The 19,056-nt window shown below is 62.3% G+C and overlaps 1 protein-coding gene across 1 annotated transcript in view; it reads left to right on the top strand.

Moving 5' to 3' along the window:
- The window catches only part of LOC306648569 (immunoglobulin superfamily member 1-like), a 50,708-nt gene that overhangs the window by 27,085 nt on the left and 4,567 nt on the right, over nt 1-19,056 (top strand). The window contains 19 exon segments of the mRNA XM_079118734.1: nt 4,343-4,378; nt 4,552-4,836; nt 4,973-5,214; nt 5,220-5,274; nt 5,480-5,776; nt 6,052-6,354; nt 6,552-6,602; nt 7,141-7,254; nt 7,551-7,626; nt 7,695-7,732; nt 7,966-8,018; nt 8,802-8,948; nt 9,026-9,220; nt 16,623-16,839; nt 17,054-17,089; nt 17,240-17,518; nt 17,592-17,891; nt 18,100-18,381; nt 18,643-18,942. Coding sequence (XP_078974860.1) covers nt 4,343-4,378; nt 4,552-4,836; nt 4,973-5,214; nt 5,220-5,274; nt 5,480-5,776; nt 6,052-6,354; nt 6,552-6,602; nt 7,141-7,254; nt 7,551-7,626; nt 7,695-7,732; nt 7,966-8,018; nt 8,802-8,948; nt 9,026-9,220; nt 16,623-16,839; nt 17,054-17,089; nt 17,240-17,518; nt 17,592-17,891; nt 18,100-18,381; nt 18,643-18,942 — 3,306 coding nt within the window.

Here is a 19,056-nt window from a genome sequence, read left to right as displayed (position 1 = left end):
GAGGCCTCGGGAAAGGGGTCAGGCCATGGTGTGGGTGGCCCCTGTGTGTGAATCCCTGAGGCAGGCTGCGTGAGCTCTGCTCGCCTTCACTGGTGACCCCCTCACCCCAACACCAAGCCTCCCGAGGACGTGGTGCTGAGCTATGCTGAGCAAGGCCAGAGTCCATGGGGGGGGGGGGCGCAGGTGCACCCCCAGTGCATCCCTGGAGCTGACTCCCGGGCTGGTGATGGACAACTCTGGGTCACAGGTCCTGAGGAGGCCACAGGGCACAGGACCATTGAGACGTCACCTCACAGATTCGGATGGAGCCCTGACAGGACCAGGGTCCCCACAGCATGGGGACAGAGAGGGGAGGACTGAGTGTCCACACAGGGTCTCCGCCTCCTGGAGGATTCCAGGAAAACAGCAGAGGGGGAAGGCGAGACTGGATCCACCCAGACAGCTGGACCAACAGGACACAATGGGGGACACTCAACCCATCACATGGACAGGGGAGCAGAGACCATGAGGGTCTGTGGTCAGGAGGGGTGGGCTTCAGCATGACACTTCACAGCCTTGCCACCTGCCAGGAGCCACCTGCCTGCACTGGGCCACATCCCTGAGAGATGCAGGGTACATCATGTCCCTCCTTCCAGGACCTGCCGCATCTGTGGATATCATGGTGGTCTCTACAGGATGACCCTGCCTTAAACCAGCAGCTATGTACCTGCCTGGAGCACAGGCGCACGCGCGCGCACACACACACACACACACACACACACACACACACACACACACCCCTGAAGTCTCTGAGCTCCTATGAGCAGGCAGAGGAACAGCTGAGAGCTCCTTCTGCCTGTGACCACTCAGCTGGTCCCCCCACAGTACCTCTCTGACACCTCCCTGGACCCTTGCTCTACCCTTGAACATAGGTGACCTTTGCAGACCCCAGGGTGGGTGGGGAGACCTGGGGCACCAAGATGGCACCCAGGCTGCTCCTGCTCTGCACCCACCAGAACTGACCAGCAGGTCCCTGGTCATGGGCAGACATGGGTGGGTGCCTCTCCCTGGACACAGGGTTGGGTCTGGGGTCTGACCTCATCCTGGGGGCTGTGGGCCCCCAGTAAGTACCCCAGGGCACTGGGGACCTGTCAGAGCCTCAGGTAAGGCTTTAGTACCCAGGCCTGGCCGAGAGCAGCACCCCTGGACACTGTGCATCTGCCCCCAGGGTGTCTGAGTCACAGCAGAATTAACAGAAACGGGACAGAAGATTGACTCTGAATGAAGAACGTCCCTGCTCCTCCCTGGGGTGGGCTGAGCCCCCTGGACTGTAACCCCAGACTGAGCACACAGGACAAGGACCATCTCATCCCAAAGCTTCCCCAGTGTTCCTTCCAGCCCTGGTCACAACCATCCCTGGGCCAGACGACCTGCCCAGGGGAGGGGACCAGCAGCCAGGCCAGCTCCATGTCTACCCCATGCTGGAGCTGTGTCCACGTCACCCAAAGTGACCCTTGAGACCAGGGCTGCAGGGACCTCAGGGCATGGGGACCGAGGGGACATGGTGCAGAGGGAGGGGCTTGGGGTCAGGAGGGGGCAGGGAGGCTGTGGACAGGACGGCAGCTGGGACAGGGTCCAGGACCTGGGACACACCTGATGGCTGAGCTGGGACCCGGCTGGGGGCCTGGGTGGCGTCCTCGCTGCTCAGCACCAGCTGCAAGTCTTCACTGAGCTCAGACCACAGGACTTTAGGTGGCGGCAGTGACAAAGCCCAGCAGGGTCCTCACTCATGGAGGGAAGAGGAACCTGGCCTCTGTCTCAGGAGGTGAAGAGGTCCTCTGACCCCAGAACCGGGAACGTCCCTTCTTCTTCAGGGGAACCTCACCTCCCCAGCAGGGCCCGGCACACAATGGTCACGGGCCTCCCCCGGGGATCACAGAGCCCAGTCAACAGAGAGGGAGGGTCTGGGCAGGGCCCCAGGAGGAAGCAGAGCAGCCTCAGCCTCCACTGGGAGGAGCTGCTGGGCCACAGAGGAGGGACAGTAGGAGACCACGGGAGGACAGAGGTCCAGTCACAGTGCTGTGTCGGGTGTGTTTGAGTGTGTAACACAGATCCCACCACATGTCCACCCACAATGCCCCAGTAGAAAATGTGGAAAACCAAGGAGCAACTGCGCACTGTCTGCAAGATGCACTTTAACCTGGTGCTTTGGTTTGTTTCCTTTATTTCTTCATTTACCTGTTCGTTTATTCTTGAGTGAGAGTCTCTCTCTCTGCCCGGAGGTCCTTGCACTCCTAGGCTCCAGTGACCTCCCTCCTCTCCCTCCCCTGGGCCCAGCTCAGGACATGCACTTCAGCTCCAGGGACACACAGTGGCTACCAGTGAACATGGGAAAGAATATTCTGTACAAACAGGAACCAAGAGAGAGCTGGGGAACCCACATTCACATCAGCAGAATAGACTGTGAGTCAACAGGCGTCTCGAGACACAGAAGGACATTTAGTAGTATAAAAACGTCAACCCATCACCCGCCTGTGACATCATGGACACCCCCACCCCACCAGCACTCAGATACACAAGGAAACAGAGCTGGGTGTGGCCTGTGTCCAGGCTGTGATCCCAGCACTCGGAGGCTGAGGCAGGAGGGGGAAGTTCAAGGCCAGCCTGGGGAACTTAGGGAGACCCTGACTCTAAATAATAATTAAAAACGACTGTGGATGAGGCTCAGTGGCTCAGTGCACCTACCTGCAGCAATACCTACTACAAAATGCAAAACCCCTAGGGGAGTAGAAGGGAGTAGGGAGAAGAAGAGACCAGAGAAGGGAATAGGGGAGAGGAGACAGGAGTGAATAGAAATGAGGGAGAGAGGAGAGGGGCGAGGACAGGAGGGGAGAGAGGAGGTGCACAGGGAGGTGGCTGGGCTGCCCTGGGCCCCACACACAGCTGAGCTGGCCAGGCCTGGCTGCAGACATGGCTGGAGCAGAGCACAGCTCCCACCCCTCCCAGAGCCCTGGGCCCACTCCCCCTCACATGGAGCAGGAGCCTTCTCCTCAATGACCTTTGATAACCCCAGACCCCAGAGGATCCTTCCCTGTGGCTCCTCCTCCATGCGGGGAACCCTCCATTCTCCTCTTCTGCTCTTGACGGGAAGAGCTGTGGATTTCAGACATGGCAGGGACAACCTCTGAGAGCTCAGAGCAGATGGGACCTCACGGAGTGTGCACCAGCCCAGCACCACGAACTTCTCCCGGCCCAAACCCAGGCTGGCCTCCAGCCCTGGAGGACAAGCTGGCTGAGCCTGTCCGTGTCCAGACACTGCTGACCCCACACTCCAGGTCGTGAGGAAGAGAACAGGCTCCAAACTGGACGCTGGGTCTGGGAGGCCAGTTGTCCCTACGCAGGACGACACCACAGTGCAAATGAGCTGGCACTGAGCTGGAGTCTGGCCCCCGAGGGGCACCCTGCCCAGGAGACAGGGGTTCCCAGGAGGCAGGAGGCCTCAGATTCCATCCCAGGGAGAGGGGTGGGTTCTGCTGCTAAGGAGAGGGGAAGCCCCGAAGGGGACCATTTAGCAGAGGAAATCCACACCAGCACCAGGAGGAGAGGCGAGGAGCTCCCTGGGCCCTGCCCCTCTCTGTGCCCCCAGCAGAGCTCCAGCTGACTGCACAGCCAGGTGCTCAGGGCCTGCTGCTCTGTGCCCACCTGAGGGGGACCTGCGTCTTCCCTAAAGCATGTCCAGGGCTGGGAGACCAATGGCCCCAGCTAAGACCCAAGAACCCAGCACCAAGATGGACAGATGGAGACCTGCGAAGGGAGGACCAGTCCCAGGTCACCGTCACCTGGAAAGTGCTGGCTCAGGAGGGCACCAGGTGCACTGGCTGCTGCCTCCTGGCCCTGCAGGGATGAGGACAGATCACACAGACAGTGGAGGGGTGAGGACAGGCACCATTGCTGTCTGAGCTGCCTACAGGGAGCCCAGGCCCCACCCCACACAGTGCTGGGGAAAAGACAGGATATCAGGGGACGACAGTTCCCCTTCCTGTGAAACTTTCGTTGTGACGCCCCACGACAGGCAGAACCCAGCTTCCATGTGTCCACACCCTGTGTTCCTCTGTCCTGCCATAATCTGTGACCTCCTCCATCTGCATAGCCAGGACCTGGGGAGGAGACGCCATGACCCCCACCCTCACGGCCTTGCTCTGCCTTGGTGAGATGTGAAGAAGGGGAGGGACACCCTGTTCTGGGAAGGACCCCAGCCCACAGCCAGCCCTGGCCATCAGGGGACACAGGGCCCAGGAGGCTCTGGGGAGGAGAGGGCCTGCTCAGGCCTCAGGGCTCCCCTCTCACAGGAACTCTCTTCCAGGGCTGAGTCTGGGCCCCGGGACCCGAGGGCAGCAAGGTGAGTGTCCCCAGCTGGCCCAGGTCCTGCTCCTCCCTGGGGACCAGGAGCCACCCTGGGCAGTGGATGGAGAACAGCAGCTGTGGGCTGAGGCTGGGAAGCCTGGAGGGAGCTGGGCTGAGGGCTGGGATCTGAGGGGCTGTGCTGGGACCCAGCCCCTCATTCCCTTGCAGGGACCCTCCCCAAGCCCACCCTGTGGGCTGAGCCAGGCTCTGTGGTCACAGAGAGAAGGACAGTGACCCTCTGGTGTGAGGGGACCCTGGGGGCCCAGGAGTACCGTCTGGAGAAAATTGGAAGATCAGGGTCCTGGGACACGAAGATCCCACAGGAGCCCAGGAACAAGGCCAAGTTCCCCATCCCAACCATGACCCAGCACCATGCAGGGCGATATCAATGCTACTATCACAGCCCTGCTGGCTGGTCAGAGCGCAGTGATGCCCTGGAGCTGGTGGTGACAGGTGAGAGGACAATTGGGGTCCCAGCCCCTGGCTCTGCCCTCAGGAAGGGAGTCTGCTCCCAGGTGTCCCTGTCACAGCCCAGCTGGGGACGGTGTGGAGGAGGGAGCCCATTAACACCTGCCTCCTTCTCTGCTAGGATCCTACAGCAAACCCAGGCTCTCTGCCCTGCCCAGCCCTGTGGTGACCTCAGGAGGGAACGTGACCCTCCAGTGTGGCTCATGGCAGGGATTTGGCCAGTTCGTTCTCACTAAGGAAGGAGGACACAAGCTCACCTGGACTCTGGACTCACAGCAAGACTCCAGTGGGCAGTTCCAGGCCCTATTCCCTGTGGGCCCCGTGACCCCCAGCCACAGGTGGACATTCACATGCTATGGCAGTTACAGAGAACCCCCCAGGTGTGGTCAGAACCCAGTGACCCCCTGGAGCTCCTGGTCTCAGGTGAGGGAACTACATCTTCCCTGACACAGCTGGGGACATCAAGCAGGTTGTGGGGACCTTTCTCTTAGAGAGCCCCAGGTGAGAGAAAGGATGAGGGAACCTGGGACCACATGGCCAGAGACCCAGGTGTGAGGGAGTGACCTGCAGCAGGAGGGCAGGCAGGGCTGGCAGGTCCTCCCTCAGCCCAGGCTCCTCTTCCCTCCAGGGCTGTCCAGGAAGCCCTCCCTCCTGACCCAGCACAGCCCAGTCCTGGACCCTGGAGAGAAACTGACCCTCCTATGTCGCTCAGACAGTGGCTATGACAGATTTGCTCTGTCCAAGGAGGGGGGACAGGACCTCCCACAGCTCCCTGGCCAGCAGCTCCAGGCTGGGCTGTCTCAGGCCACCTTCCTTCTGGGCCCTGTGAGTGGCTCCCATGGGGGTCGGTACAGATGCTACGGTGGACACAGGCTCTCCTCTGAGTGGTCAGCCCCCAGTGACCCCCTGGACTTCCTGGTCACAGGTGAGGAGCCCAGTGTGTGCAGTCAGTGACCCAGACTCTGCACAGCCCTGAGTGGGAGGCCCAGGAGGTGATGGGCAGGGTGAGGTGTGGGGTCTCAGGAGGGAGAGAGACAGGGAGGGTCAGGGAGGGGCAGAGAAGACAGAGACAGGGAGGCACAGGGAGAGGAAGATCAGAGACCCTGAGCCAGACAGAGAGCACAGGGTCCTCAGAGAGGCCCTGGTGAGGTCTCAGCTCAGAACAAGCTGGGACCCCTCACCCCTCCTTCCTCTCTCTAGGACAGCTCCCTGCCACACCCTCCCTCTCAGTGCAGCCGGGTCCCACAGTGTCCTCAGGAGAGATCGTGACCCTGCTGTGTCAATCATGGATCCAGTGGGACACCTTCCTTCTGGTCAAGGAGGGGGCAGCTGATGCCCCCCTGCGTCTGAGACCAGAGTCCAGAGCTCCAGGGTTCCAGGCAGAATTCTCCATGAGAGCTGTGACCTCAGCCCTCACGGGGACCTACAGGTGCTATGGGTCTCAAGGCTCATCCCCCTACCTGCTGTCATGGCCCAGTGCCCCCCTGGCCCTGGTGGTCTCAGGTGAGTGACCCCTGACCCCATCCTCTGTGAGCTAGGGGTTCACTCAGGGCCCTGCCGTGGACAGCTCTGGGTGGGTGGGAGTGAGGGGCCCTGGGAGGGTCAGCCAGCGGGATTCACCCCTCAGAGAGGAGGGGCCACCAGTGTCCTCCAGCTGAATGGGGAGCAGGCAGCCAGCACTCACCTCCCACCCACCCCAGGAGGCCCTGAGGAGCAGCCCCTCACCCCCACGGACCCAGGACCCCAGAGGGGTAAGTGAGGGGCTCTGGCAGGAGGTGGGGTCTCAGGACAGGGCTGAGCTGGGGTGGAGCAGCCTCCTCTGGACACGCTGACCTGGACCAGCCCCTCCCCTTGGGCTCAGAGTCCCCAAGTGCAGAGGAGAGGCCTGGCCTGACCTTCAAGTTTCCCTCAGTGCTGACCTTGGCTGTGCCCTGCTGGAGAGGAGGCACCCAGGGAAGCCCAGGACCTGAACCTGCAGGCACTGTCCCCTCTGTGCAGTGACAGTGACCTGTGCAGGGAGGGCTCAGGGCCATCAGGCTGTCCAGGCTCCTTCCCTGCAGCTCAGGCTGAGCTCTGGTGGAGGGAAGGAGACTGGAAGTCAGACTCCCCCAGCTCAGGCCCCAGCTCTGCTGCTCCTGCTGGGTGACTGGGCAGGTGGCCCTCTCTCAGCCTCAGTTTCCTCATCTGTAACTGGTGGTGGGTGGCACGATTGACAGGTGGGAAGCCCTGGCACGCAGTGGGTGCTCAGGAAGGCAGCATGGCCCCTACTCACAATGTCACTGTGCCCAGGACTGGGAAGGCAGCTGCCGGTTCTGGTCGGGGTCTCAGTGGCCTTCCTCCTACTGCCCCTCCTGCTCCTCCTCCTCCTCCTCCTCTGGCATCAGAGCAGACGCAGGAAGGCGGGTGAGTGGCAGTGGAGACCTGGGCCTCCGCAGGCCATTGGCTCCCCGTGGGTCAAGCAAGGTGGGCAAGGGCAGCAGCCCCAGGGAAACCTGCCCCTGGGGACAGGTCACTAGGAAACACTTCCACAGAAAAAGCAGGACAGCAGACCCCTGCTCACCACATGCAGACAGATTTCAGGCTGCTGACCCGTCCCATCTCAGGAGACCTTGGAGGGGCTTCTTCAAGTGCCCCCTTCCCCTGTGGTGGTCTGTGGGGTGCGTGGCTCCCCTGGGGCTGAGACTGTTCCTCTCAATCAGCCCAGACAGAGGCTGGCCTCCAGGGACCTGCAGGGGCCACAGAGGCAGAGCCCCAGGACAGCGGCCTGCAGAAGAGGTGACTCCTGCTCCAGACCCAGACCCCCCACCCTCCTCACTGCCACCTGACACCCCCTGTCTCCCCAGGTCCAGCCCAGCCGCCGCCACCCAGGAACAACACCTCTGTGAGGGGAAGAGGGCTGGGGTGGGGTGGAGCCCCAGGGCTCCCCATCTCCCAGGCGGGAGGGCCGGGCGGGAGGCCTGGGGCTCAGGCTGCATGGACTGATCCCCACGCTTGGACCTGGGACATCACCACCACTCCCTGGCTCTGTGTCCCCATCTGGGACAGGGCAGGGCCTGTGGGACTGAGAGACCCCAGCAACTCTGTACAGGAGACGACCCCTTTCTGCCCCCGCAGATGCTGCTGTGAAGGACCGGCAGCCCGAGGACGGGGTGGAGCTGCACAGTCGGGTGAGACCCCGCCCTGTTCAGGCACAAGGAACTCCTCCTTCCCAGCCCAACCCACCGGCCACTTGGCTGTCCTCCCCCACGGGGCCCTCAGGAGTGACCAGGCTGACCCCTCCCTCTGGGAGCTCTGGCCTCCCCTGCTGGGCCCACCCTCCCTGTTTTCCTGCGGCTTCCTGGGCCCACCTGGGTGCCCTCCTGGCCCTGGCTGTTGCTGTGTCCTTGGGCCTCAGAAGGACCAGGAGTGAATGAGCCGCCCGTCCCTGAGGCTCCCCTGCCCTCGTCCATCCAGCCAATCTCAGGGAGCCCCTCTTGACCGGCTCCAAGTGGGAGCTGCAGATGCAGCAGGAGCAGAGCCCCACTCCCTGCGCTCACCAGGGGACGATGTGAAGTCCCGCAGCCTCAGGGGCAGAGCCCTTAGGGAAAGAAAGCAGAGAAAGGGGCACAGGGAGGGCTCGGATAAGCCGCCTTCAGCACCAGCCTGGATGCACAGGGCCACGCGAACCTGGGCCAGCAGCTGCAGCAGAGGACACAGCAGGTGCCAAGGTCCTGAGGCAGAACTTTCAGGAAAACGGGCAGTGTGGCTGCAGCCCCGTGGGCAGGGCAGGAGTGTTAGGAAGAGGCTGCCAGTCCTCCAAGACCTCGGGAAGTCCCTGGAGACCTGTCAGGGGTGACGCATAATCTGATTGAGATTGTTAAAGCGTCTCTCTGGTCACCGAGTGGAATGTGGCTCAGGAGATCCCGAGTGGACCCAAGGGGACTCTCTGTCTCGCTGTGTCCCTGCTGCAGAGCACACCTGACGGGGACCCCCAGGGAGCAACGTGCGCCCACGTGAAGCACTCAGGACTCAGGAGGGACGGGAGCTCCCCTCTTCCCCCACTGTCGGGGCAGTTCCTGGGCACAGAGGATGCAGAGGACAGACTCATGGACACTCAGGTGGGTCCCTCCTGTCCAAGCCCCCGGCTTCACCTTGCCAAGCACACACCCTCCCTCTCGCCATCTCCCCACTCCAGGCTGCTGCACCTGAAGGTCCCCAGGACGTGACCTACGCCCAGCTGTGCAGCGTGACCCTCAGACGGGGGATGGCTGTCCCCGCTTCCTCCCAGGCAGAGCAGCCCCCAGCGGGGCCCAGTGTGTATGCTGCTCTGGCCCCACTCACCCGGGGGCTGCCCCAGAGGACTCGCACTAGTGACCCCAGCCAGCCGGCCGCCTGACACTCCAGACTCCAGAACTCCTGAGACTCGCCTGACTGAGCATCAGGATAACCAGCCTCCCTACGTCTTGCAAATAAAGCCAGAGGTTTCTCAGTAATCAGTGAGTGGACCGAGAACCAAGTAGAGGACAGGTGTCTTGACATGACTGACGATGTTAATGGGACACATCAAACTGGGCAGTGAGACTACGGACCTTGCTGATCATATCAGGACGGGGGTTTTGCTTTGGTTTGCTTTTGGTTTTGGTTTTGGTTTTGTGTTTAGGATTGAGCCCAGGGCTGCTTGCCCACTGGGCCACGACCCCAGCCCTTTCCATCTGAGGTGGGGCTGCTGGGTGCCTGACTGGCCTGGAGGCCCTGGGCTCACCCCTCCTGCCCCGCAGCCTCCTGAGTGTCCACGCTTCCCTTTGGAGTCAGGGTCGCTTTTCTGGAGAACCTTTCTCTTACTCTGTGTCTGTTGGCAGGACATCTGCCTAGCTTTTCTTTCTCTAAGAATTCCTTCATTTGCCTTCGATCCTTAAGAACTTCTCTGCGATACAGAATTCTTGTCTGCACGACTTCAGACTGTCTCCAGTCGAGCACAGTGGCCTGCGCCTGTAACCCCAGGTCCTCGGGAACCCAAGGCAAAAGGATTCGAAGTTCAAAACCACTTGCAGAAAGTTAGCGAGGGCCTGAGCAACTCGCAAGCCTCCATCTCACATAAAAACTAAGAAGGGCTTGCGACGTGGCTCATCGGCAGAGCACCCCTGGGCTCAATCTCGCTTCCAAAAACATGAATTAAACTGTTTCCGTCGGGTGTAAGTCGATGCAGCCTTTGTGATCTTTGCTCCTCTGCCTGTAAAGGGGCGTTTGTTTCCTCTGACGGCTTTAACTGTATGTATATTAAAGTAAAGTTCACGTGACATAAAAACGACCACTGGTAAGTTTTTAAAGAGGACAGCGTCGCCTTCGGTACTGTCTCAGTGTGGTGCCAGCACAGCTTCTCTTTCACTAGGGACAGTGTCACCAAAAAGGAAACCCAGACCAGGCTGAGCATCACTCTGGTCCTGGTCCTCACCTCTCAGCCTCCTCTGCTTTGCCTCCAGAGATGGGCCTCCTGGACCCTTGTAAGTGCAGACAGGCCCTGGGCCCTGGGTGCCCGGCCTCCCTCAGGTGGCACGGCGAGGTCTGTCCCCTGGGAGGTGCGCCAGCATCTGCACGTCCCGTGTGGAGGAGGGAAAGGATTTCTGTGGGAGGACGGAGCCGGGTCGATCAGTCACCAAGAAACTGATCTGATCAAATCTACATAGGAGCCAATGACCTTTTCAATGGAAGGGGTGTGAGGGATCGGGCCTGCCAAGACCTGGCCTCCCACAAGATGGAGCAGCCCACCCACCTTCATTTATAGTCCCACAGTACAGGGCTGACGGGAGGGGCTCCTTCTGTGAGGACCAGGGTGGGGTGGAGTGAGGGAGCCCTCGGCATGGGAATCAGCAGCTCCCCGGACGGCGAGCCCTCTGCACGGGGCCACCTACTCCAGGCTGTCAGAAGCAGCCCCCCGGGAGGCCAGACACTGGGAGTCTGGCCTCTGCATCCCACGGCTCAGCCAGGCCTGACCCTGCGGGACACCATGGCTGCCCTCATGCACCCTTCCAGCCCGGGCACTATGGGGACCTGCTCTTCTTCTGGATGCAACTGAGGAGCATCATTTTGCTCCAGTGCTGGATGGATGACGACTCGTTCCTCCGCCCGTCTGCGGTGGGCACAGCGGGCTCGCCGTCCTCCTGGTGGGTGGTGCCCCGTGACACCCCGCAGCCTGTGTATGTGACAGCTCTTCTCCTTGTTCTGGCATAACCTGGAGACAGTGCTGGGAAGGGCGGGCATTCAGTCCACTCCACAGCACCCGCCCGGCCTCCGCGGCCACACCTCATGTTCTGCTGACCTCCCCGGAGGCCCTCTCCACGTCCTCGCTGGCAGGCGCTGCTGCTCTCCTTCCTGGGTGTCACTTCTCCAGCTGTGGCCGTTGCAGCGAGGGGTAGAGCGTGTGGACCAGGGCCTCTCGCTCCTGGGGTTGATTCCCTGGTGGACAGGGGTGGGGTCCATCTCTCGGCTGCTCTCGGTCCATCCACTTACTCTGCTTTGACATGTGTGAATTCAGTCGTCTGGTTTCATTTTTGGTTTTGATCCAAGGATTAAATCCAGGGCTGCTCCACCACTGAGCCACATCCCCAGCCCTTCTCATTTTTCTCACTAACTGGCTCAGGGCCGCGCTAAATTGTGGAGGCTGGCTTTGAACTTGCAATCCTCCTGCCTCAGCCTCCAGAGCCTCTGGGATCGCTGGCTGAGCCACCACGCCTGCTTCTCCCAAGTTGTCTCCACTGGAGCCCTTCATTCCTTCAGATGGCTTTCAATACCGTCTCTCCTTTCAACCCGAAGGCCCACTGTAATATTTCTTACAGGATAGAACTACTGCAGAAAATCTCCTTCAGCCTTTGTTTATCGAGACTATTTTAATTATTTCTTCATTTTAAAAGGATAGTTTTGCCAAATACACAATTCCTGGTTCACAGCTTTATTCCTTAAGCACTTCAAACACGTCATCCAACGATCTTCTGTCCACGTGGTTTCTGGTGAGAAATAGACGGTGAACCTGGCAGAGGGTCCCTTGCACATGACAAGTCACCTCGCCCTCTCTGCCTTCCAAGCTCTCCTTGTCCTGGGCTGTGACAAGTTGCCGTCACGTGTCTCCGGGTGGATGTCATTGGCGTTCTCCTGCCTGGGGTTCGTTGGACCTGTAGATCCATGTCCGTCATGAAGTTACAGTCAGCTGGGGTCTGGCCTTGCTTCAGTGTGTGGCCAGGCCGTTGAGGGCACTCGTACCAGGTGGATCCCGTAGGCAGCCAGGTGTGAAGGTGAGGGTCTCTCCGAGCACGCATCCTGCGTGTGCACACACGTCCCGCTCTATTCCTTGGAACACCCGGAGGCTGCTGGAGCCCTTGCTTCCTGCATTCCCCTTCCCATCTGCTCCTCCCTAGGATTCCTGATCTGCTCCTCGTCCACACAGAGTCCCTTTTCTCCAGTTAGGGCATCCCAGAGCTGTGTCCTGAGTACGTTTGGTAGCTGGCACAGTGGCACATGCCTGTAATCCCTGCTCCCTGGGAGGCGAAGGCAGGAGATCACACGTTCAAGGCCAGTCTCTGCCGCTTAGGCAAACCCTGTCTCCAAACCTAAAAGACGTGGCTGGGATGGCTCAATGGTAGAGCAGGCCCGGTACGCATGAGGCCCGGGTTCAAACAGGTCCCACCACATAAATGATACGTGAAAAGTGCCTTTGGTCAAGTCCTCCCTGGGAGGCCGCTGCAGTCCTGGGCCGTCCCGGTCAGGAGGAGAGCCACCCTGGCCGGGACTCTGAGGGCAGCTGGCAGGCAGGTGGACATGCAGGCCCCCTGCTCTCCCAGGCCAGCACCATGGTGCCACCTCGGGCCCCAGATCTGCCACAGCCCCTGGAGCTGTGGCCTGGGGCAGCCAGAGCCCACCGTGCGGTGCTGCCAGCAGCAGCTGTGCCCTCTTCACCGGGACCCCCCTGGTTCCTTGAACTGCCCACCAGATCAGAGTCCTGCCAAAGCCGATTCTGACGGTTTGCCAGCTAGTGGCCGCTCTTGGGGAGGGCCAGGCCTGAGCTTCCTTGCTCTGCAGTGTCTGGTGCCCGTGCCCCTCGCTCCATGGCCCTTGGTCTTGAGGATGAGTCACCTGGAGTCCCCGCCTGCTCTCCAGGACCAGCTCTTTCCAGAGCCTTTGCTGCTGCCGCTGCCCTTGGTCTCCTTCATTTCCAGCAGAGCTTGGGTCCCTCTGCTCCCGCCATTCGCCCTCCCCACCCTGGCCTCTCATGTGCAGGACTGGGGTTGAACCCAGGGGCTCCACCACAGAGCCGCAGCCCCAGCACTTTGTGCTTTGTAATTTGAGTCAGGGTCTCATTGAGCTTTGAGATCGCTGAGGGTCTGGCTGCATTGCTGAGGCTGGCTTTGAACTGGGGATGCTCCTGCCTCGGCCTCCCCAGCCTCTGTGAGCACACGAGTGCACCCTGTGCCTGGCGTCTGCCTCCTCCTCACACTCAGAATAGACTGGGGAGCTGGTGAGTCGGTGCTCTCTCTCCCAGCACTGTCCTTGGGGCTCTTTTCCTGTCTGCTCCGTCCTGGGCCTGCCTGGGTCTCACTTCCAGGTCCCTGACTTTCTACCTGCCGTCTCCTCCTGCTGTGGAACGGGTGAGGTTTTCACTCACCACTGGACGAGCCTGAGATTCCTGCAGCGCCTGCTTTCTCCCCAGGCCGCCCTGCTGGAGTCGCGGACGCCACCCTTGTGATACCTGAGGCTCCAAAGCCCACGGCTGAGGTCCCTGTGTGGAGGTCAGGTCCCCAGCCACCAGCAGGCACAGGCTCAGTCCCCAGCTTCTCAGAGAGGGAGCCCATCAGGCCCCAGATGCTCAGCGTCGACCTCTGCCTGCTCCCTGGGTCCCCGCTCTTCCAGCACCTTCTCCTTGGCTTGGGCTGCTCCCACAAGCCCAACGTGCACCCCATTCCCACTTCTGGGGTTGCAGCAGGAGCAGGCTTTGGAGTGTGGCTCCCGTCAGCTCCGGGCTCTGGGACACTGTCACCGTCACCACCCCAGTGCCTCCCCTCCACGGTCCTCGCAGCCCCACAAAGCCACTGGAGACCACGCCCCAGTCACCCAGGTCCTCGGGACCAACAGAGAGCAGAGGTCACTGCAGTGGGAACAAGTGGGACAAGGAGACCGGTCAGGGGAAGCCCCGCTGGAGGCTGACCAGGACTGTCACCCCGCGTGGCGTCTGCGGTGGCAGCCTCTGGATCGGTGCTCCGTGGCTCCTTAACCAGGGCCTGGGGGCTCATGTCCAAGACGGGGTTCCACCCAGGGGAGGAGGGGGCTGAGAGGGAGAGGGGACTCGGGAGTGAAGGGGACTTAAAACAAGCGAGGAGACGGGAGGAAATGGAGAAGCGGAGCCCCTCTCAGGCCAGGGAAGCCAGGCATCCCTCCGTGGGGCCTTGAGTCTCCCAGCACCTCCTGGGCTCCTCTCCTGGGGTGGTCCTGGGACACCCGCTGGCGGCTCCCGCCAGCCCAGCACGGAGGTGAGGCACCCCAGCCCTGGGCATTTCCTCCCTGGCAGGGCTAAGTCCAGGCAGCGCTGCCAGAGCCCTCCTGCCCACGACCCCTGGCCATCCGCACAGCCCAGGCCTGGAGAAGGCTCCAGATGCCCTGTCCATGCCGCCACGCCAGCCCTCCTGGCCCTGCCCAGCCTGGTCCTCTCAACCCTGCAGAGCCGGTTCCCCCATCCCTGGTCCCACCCTCCATCCTGCCTCGTCCCTCCCAGGCCCACCGTCCACACCTCTGCAGCACCACGGCCGTGGACACTCAGGCCAGAGATGCTCCCGACTGCTGCACAGGACAGTCCTGCTCTAGAGCCAGCACTGCACACGCCACTGCCCAGGGACACACGCCGCATCCACCCCGCTCACGGCCGCGCCCTGAGCCCACCTGACACGGAGGGCTGCTGTCCACAGCCTGGACCCGGGAAGACGAGGAGCCCCTCCTTCCTCTGCAGGGCAGACCCGTTGGGCCGTCAGCCCACAGACCCCGAGACCACCCGGCAGAGGGCCGACCAGAGCACTCCAGGGCCGGCCTCGCGGACGCCGCTGCCGTCCCACAGGGAGCCCCTCATTCCTGTGTGGTGGAGCCTTCCAGAAGAGGCCCCTGTTCCTGCTGTCCCTCATGAGCTCTGCCCAGGCCCTTCCTCCTGAAGCCCATTGCTTCAAGGTGCCCTGGACCCGGGCCTCACCCGGGACCCCGTGTGCCCAGGTCCCAGAGCAGCTCCAGCTGGGTGACCTCGGCCTCTTCCTACGGCCCCTCCTGCTGGCCCACCACGTGCCAAGCTGTACCTGAATCCTGGACAGTCAGAGAGGTTCTGCCCTCAGCCTCCTGGTGGACAGCAGGCCCTGCCCTGCTCCTCACCCTCACGGTAGGGAACAGCAGCTCTCAGGCTCCACGTGTGAAGCCCTGGATTTCCATGAGCACAGGGGCCAAGGCACAGGAGTCCAGCCACGTCTGTGCACGTAAACAGCCACCATCCACCGGCAGCACCACGGGGCACCAGTGGGTGAGGAACCCGGGCCTGCCGACCTCTCAGGGAGCCCAGTCAGGGGACCTGGACTGGAGGACACGCGCGTCACATCAGAACACCAGACATGGGGACTGACCGACTCCATGGGACCCATTCCTCAGGGCCCGTGGAAGGAGGGCGGCCCACAGCTGAACACGAGGCACCTGCCCCGGGCAGGGCCCTTGCCCAGGAACCTCCACAGAGGGGAAGCTCTGACTTCCTGTCCCCGTGGGGCTTCAGCAGCATGTGGCTTCTTCTGCCTGCGAGGACCGAGCATGGCCTCCTCCAAGCTCACCCTGAAACCCAACCCTGTCAGTCCACATCCTCTGCTGGACAACGCTGTGGGATGGACCTTAAAACGCTTCTCTGGGGTCGCGCTCGGTGGTGCACCCCTGTCATCCCAGCAGCTGGGGAGGCTGAGGCGGGAGGCTCAGGAGTTCAAAGCCAGCCTCAGCAGCTTAGCCAGGCACTTAGCACCTCAGCGAGACCCTGTCACCCCATAAAGATTTAGAAAGGGCTGGGGATGTGGCTCCGTGTGAAGTCGCGCGGGGTTCCATCCTCAGCACCAAAAAAATACCTTCTCTGCCCACCAGCCCCCAGGGCCCCTGGACATCCTGGTAGCAGGTGAGGGACCCCTGCCTGGTCCCACGTCCTGCTGGTCTGCACTCGCCTCTGGCTCAGCGTCCCGTGACCCTGTGGCATTCTGACCCTGTCTTCGTCCTTCTGTGACCTATTTATATGGTGTGAGGGGTGTGTGACCTGAGGGTTCAGATGTTAGAAATTAAGATGGAATCACAGACCTGTTGACGAGGGCCGCGACCCCAGGGGACCACGAGGGTCCATTCTGGCCCTGCTGACGGTGGTGTTCCCTGTGGATCTACTGCTGTCCAGTCACCACCACATGGTGGAGACACACACGTGTTGGGTCCATGTCATCGACACAGCTCGCCCAGGACCCCCGTCCACCCTGGCTCGTGTGTCCAGGAAGACCGTCTGCCTCGCTGGCGGCTCTGGCTCCCGGGCCTGCCTGCCTGTGGTGACCGCTCGCAGGCCTGGGGTGTCCAGCAGAGGAAGAGAATCTGCACCCAAGGAGCTCAGCAGAGGGAGGCGGCCCAGGCCACGATCTAGAACTGGAGTGAGACTGGGCGGGGCCCCTGCCCGAGGCCCTGTAGGCCTCCCTGGTCGGGCGGTGAGGTGGGGACAGGCCAGGCAGCAGAGCGCAGGGTCGCTGGGCTCAGAGCTGCTCTGAAAGGTCCAGAGCCTCTGCTTCCTCAGCCCTGTCCTTGGGCCCAGCCCAGAGCCCCGGGGCAGGACGGCCCCCTCCAGTGCAGTCGCTGAAGAGGAACCTCCAGTTGCAACACGGAGCCCAGAGGTCGTCGGCCACTACCCACCAGACTCGGCTCTGCCCACCAGGACCATGGCAGGCGGCGCCCAGACCCCCGCTCTCACCGCCCTCCTCTGCCTGGGTGAGCTCTGGGGAGAGGGACGGCCCCTCCCGGGCTGCCCCTGAGAGCCTGGAGCCAGGCTCTGGGGGGCTCGGACCCCCAAGCTCAGAGGACCAGACCAGGGAGAGGATGGCGTGCAGGTCGCGGCTGAGGCAGAGGCAGGCGCCGCGCCATGGGTGGTCCCGAGGCCCCTAGGTTCACCTGGGGACCATCTCACGGGCCTGCTCTCTTCCAGGGCTGTGTCGGGGCCTGGGGGCCAAGACAGGGGCAGGTGAGTCTCAGGCCTCCTGGTTCAGCCAGCGAGCCTCCTGGGGGCTTAGGAGAGGGCAGTCTGTGGCCTGCGGTGGTGGCCAGTCTGAGGGCCTTGGGCTGACCAGCAGGCGGGAGACCTCCCTGAACCCCAGGTCCCATTCCTTTTCAGGAACCCTCCCCAAGCCCCTCATCTGGGCTGACCCTGGTCCCATGGTTGCCAGGGGGAGCCCAGTGACCATCTGGTGTCAGGGGTCCCTGAGGGCGGACGCCTACCATCTGTTCAAAGCTGGGGCCCCTGCAGAAGACACCTGGGCCCCGTGGCCCGGAGACAAGGCCAGCTTCCCCCTCGGATCCGCACACTCGCACACCGCGGGGCTGTACCGCTGTGCCTATCACGTCTCGGGCAGCTGGTCCAGGCAGGGTGACCCCCTGCAGCTGGTGGTGACAGGTAAGAGGGAGGAGCTGGCCCCTCCCCACTGTGGGCTCCCCTGGCACCTTTCACGAGCTGTCCCCTCCCTCAGGAATGTACGGTGCACCCTTCCTCTCAGCCCACCCGAGCCCCGTGGTGGCCTTGGGAGAGAAGGTGTCCCTCCTGTGCCGCCTAAGGGACACGTCCGGCACGTCCCACCTGCTGAAGGAGGGAGGAGCCGCAACACCCCAGCCCATGGCACCGAGCCTCTCTCAGGGGAGGTGGCTCAGCCTGTTCTCCCTGGACCCCGTGACCCACAACCACGGGGGCACCTATAGGTGCTACGGCTCCTCCAGCCACAATGGCTTCCTGTGGTCACAGCCCAGCAACCCCCTGCAGCTCCAGGTCACAGGTGAGGAGTCCTCTGCAAGCCCCACCCTTTCCTGGGCCCCAGGAGGACCAAAGCCGTGAGCCCAGGGCACCCTGATGGGCTGCGCAGTGACCCAGATCTCCTGGGGCAGAGCCACAGGGCAGGAGTGTGGGGTGGGCACCAGGAATGCCCTCCTGCAGGCCCCAGCGGGCACACAGAGTGTCCCTGTGACACCACTGTGTGTGCTCAGGTGTGGACAGGCCGCCCTCCCTGACAGCCCAGCCCGGCTCGCTGCTGCTCTCTGGGGACAGCGTGATCCTCCAGTGTCACTCAGGGTCCGGCTTCGACAGATTTGCTCTGGTCAAGGACTCAGAGCCCACAGTGCCCCTGCACCTTGACGGGCAGCACAGTCCCGTCTTCCCCCTGGGCCCCGTGGGTCACTCCCAGGGGGGCAGATACAGATGCTATGGGGGACACAGCCTCTCCTCCACGTGGTCAGCCCCCAGCGCTCCCCTGGACATCCTGGTAGCAGGTGAGGAGCCCCTGCCCGTCCCCACGTCCTGGTGGTCTGCTCGGGTGCTGGGCCAGGGTTCTGGCTGGTAGTGATGGGGGTCCAGGGAAAGGCCCTGCAGTAGAGGCTGAGGGGCGGGGGGGAGAGGGACTGAGATACTGAAAAACTGGAGAAGCCCAAACAGAGAGGTGGAGAGAAAGGGGCCCCAGAGTCCCTGGGGCAGGTCAAGGTCAAGGGCCCACGGCAGGGGCTGCTCCACACACCAGGCCTTCCTCCTTCCAGGAATGTACCAGAAACCTTCCCTGAGGGCCTACCCAGGGCCATCAGTGGCCTGGGGGCAGAATGTGACCCTGCAGTGTCTTTCTGAGGTTGGGCTTGACACCTTCCTGCTGTCCAAGGAGGGGTCAGGGGCTCCTCCTCAGCGCCGTCCCAGGCAGAAGAGGACTGTGCCTTCTCAAGCCAACTTCTCGCTGAGTGCTGTGACCTTGGTCCACGGGGGCACCTACAGGTGCTACGGCTCAAACACTGCCTACCCCTACCTGCTGTCCCAGTCCAGTGAGCCCCTGGAGCTCGTGGTGGCAGGTGAGGCCCCCGTTCTTTCTTGTGCTCACGGCCAGTTCCAGGTCTGTCCCCAGGGGAGCCCAGTGCTTGGTCAGAGGAGATCCCCAGAGGAAGGGACAGTGAAAAGGGGAGAGG

The sequence above is a fragment of the Sciurus vulgaris genome, assembly GCF_902686455.1.
Source record: "Sciurus vulgaris genome assembly, chromosome: 17".
Classification (NCBI taxonomy): domain Eukaryota; kingdom Metazoa; phylum Chordata; class Mammalia; order Rodentia; family Sciuridae; genus Sciurus; species Sciurus vulgaris.
The sequence above is the reverse complement of the archived record's forward strand: the minus strand, read 5'-3'. Positions and strand labels throughout refer to the sequence as shown.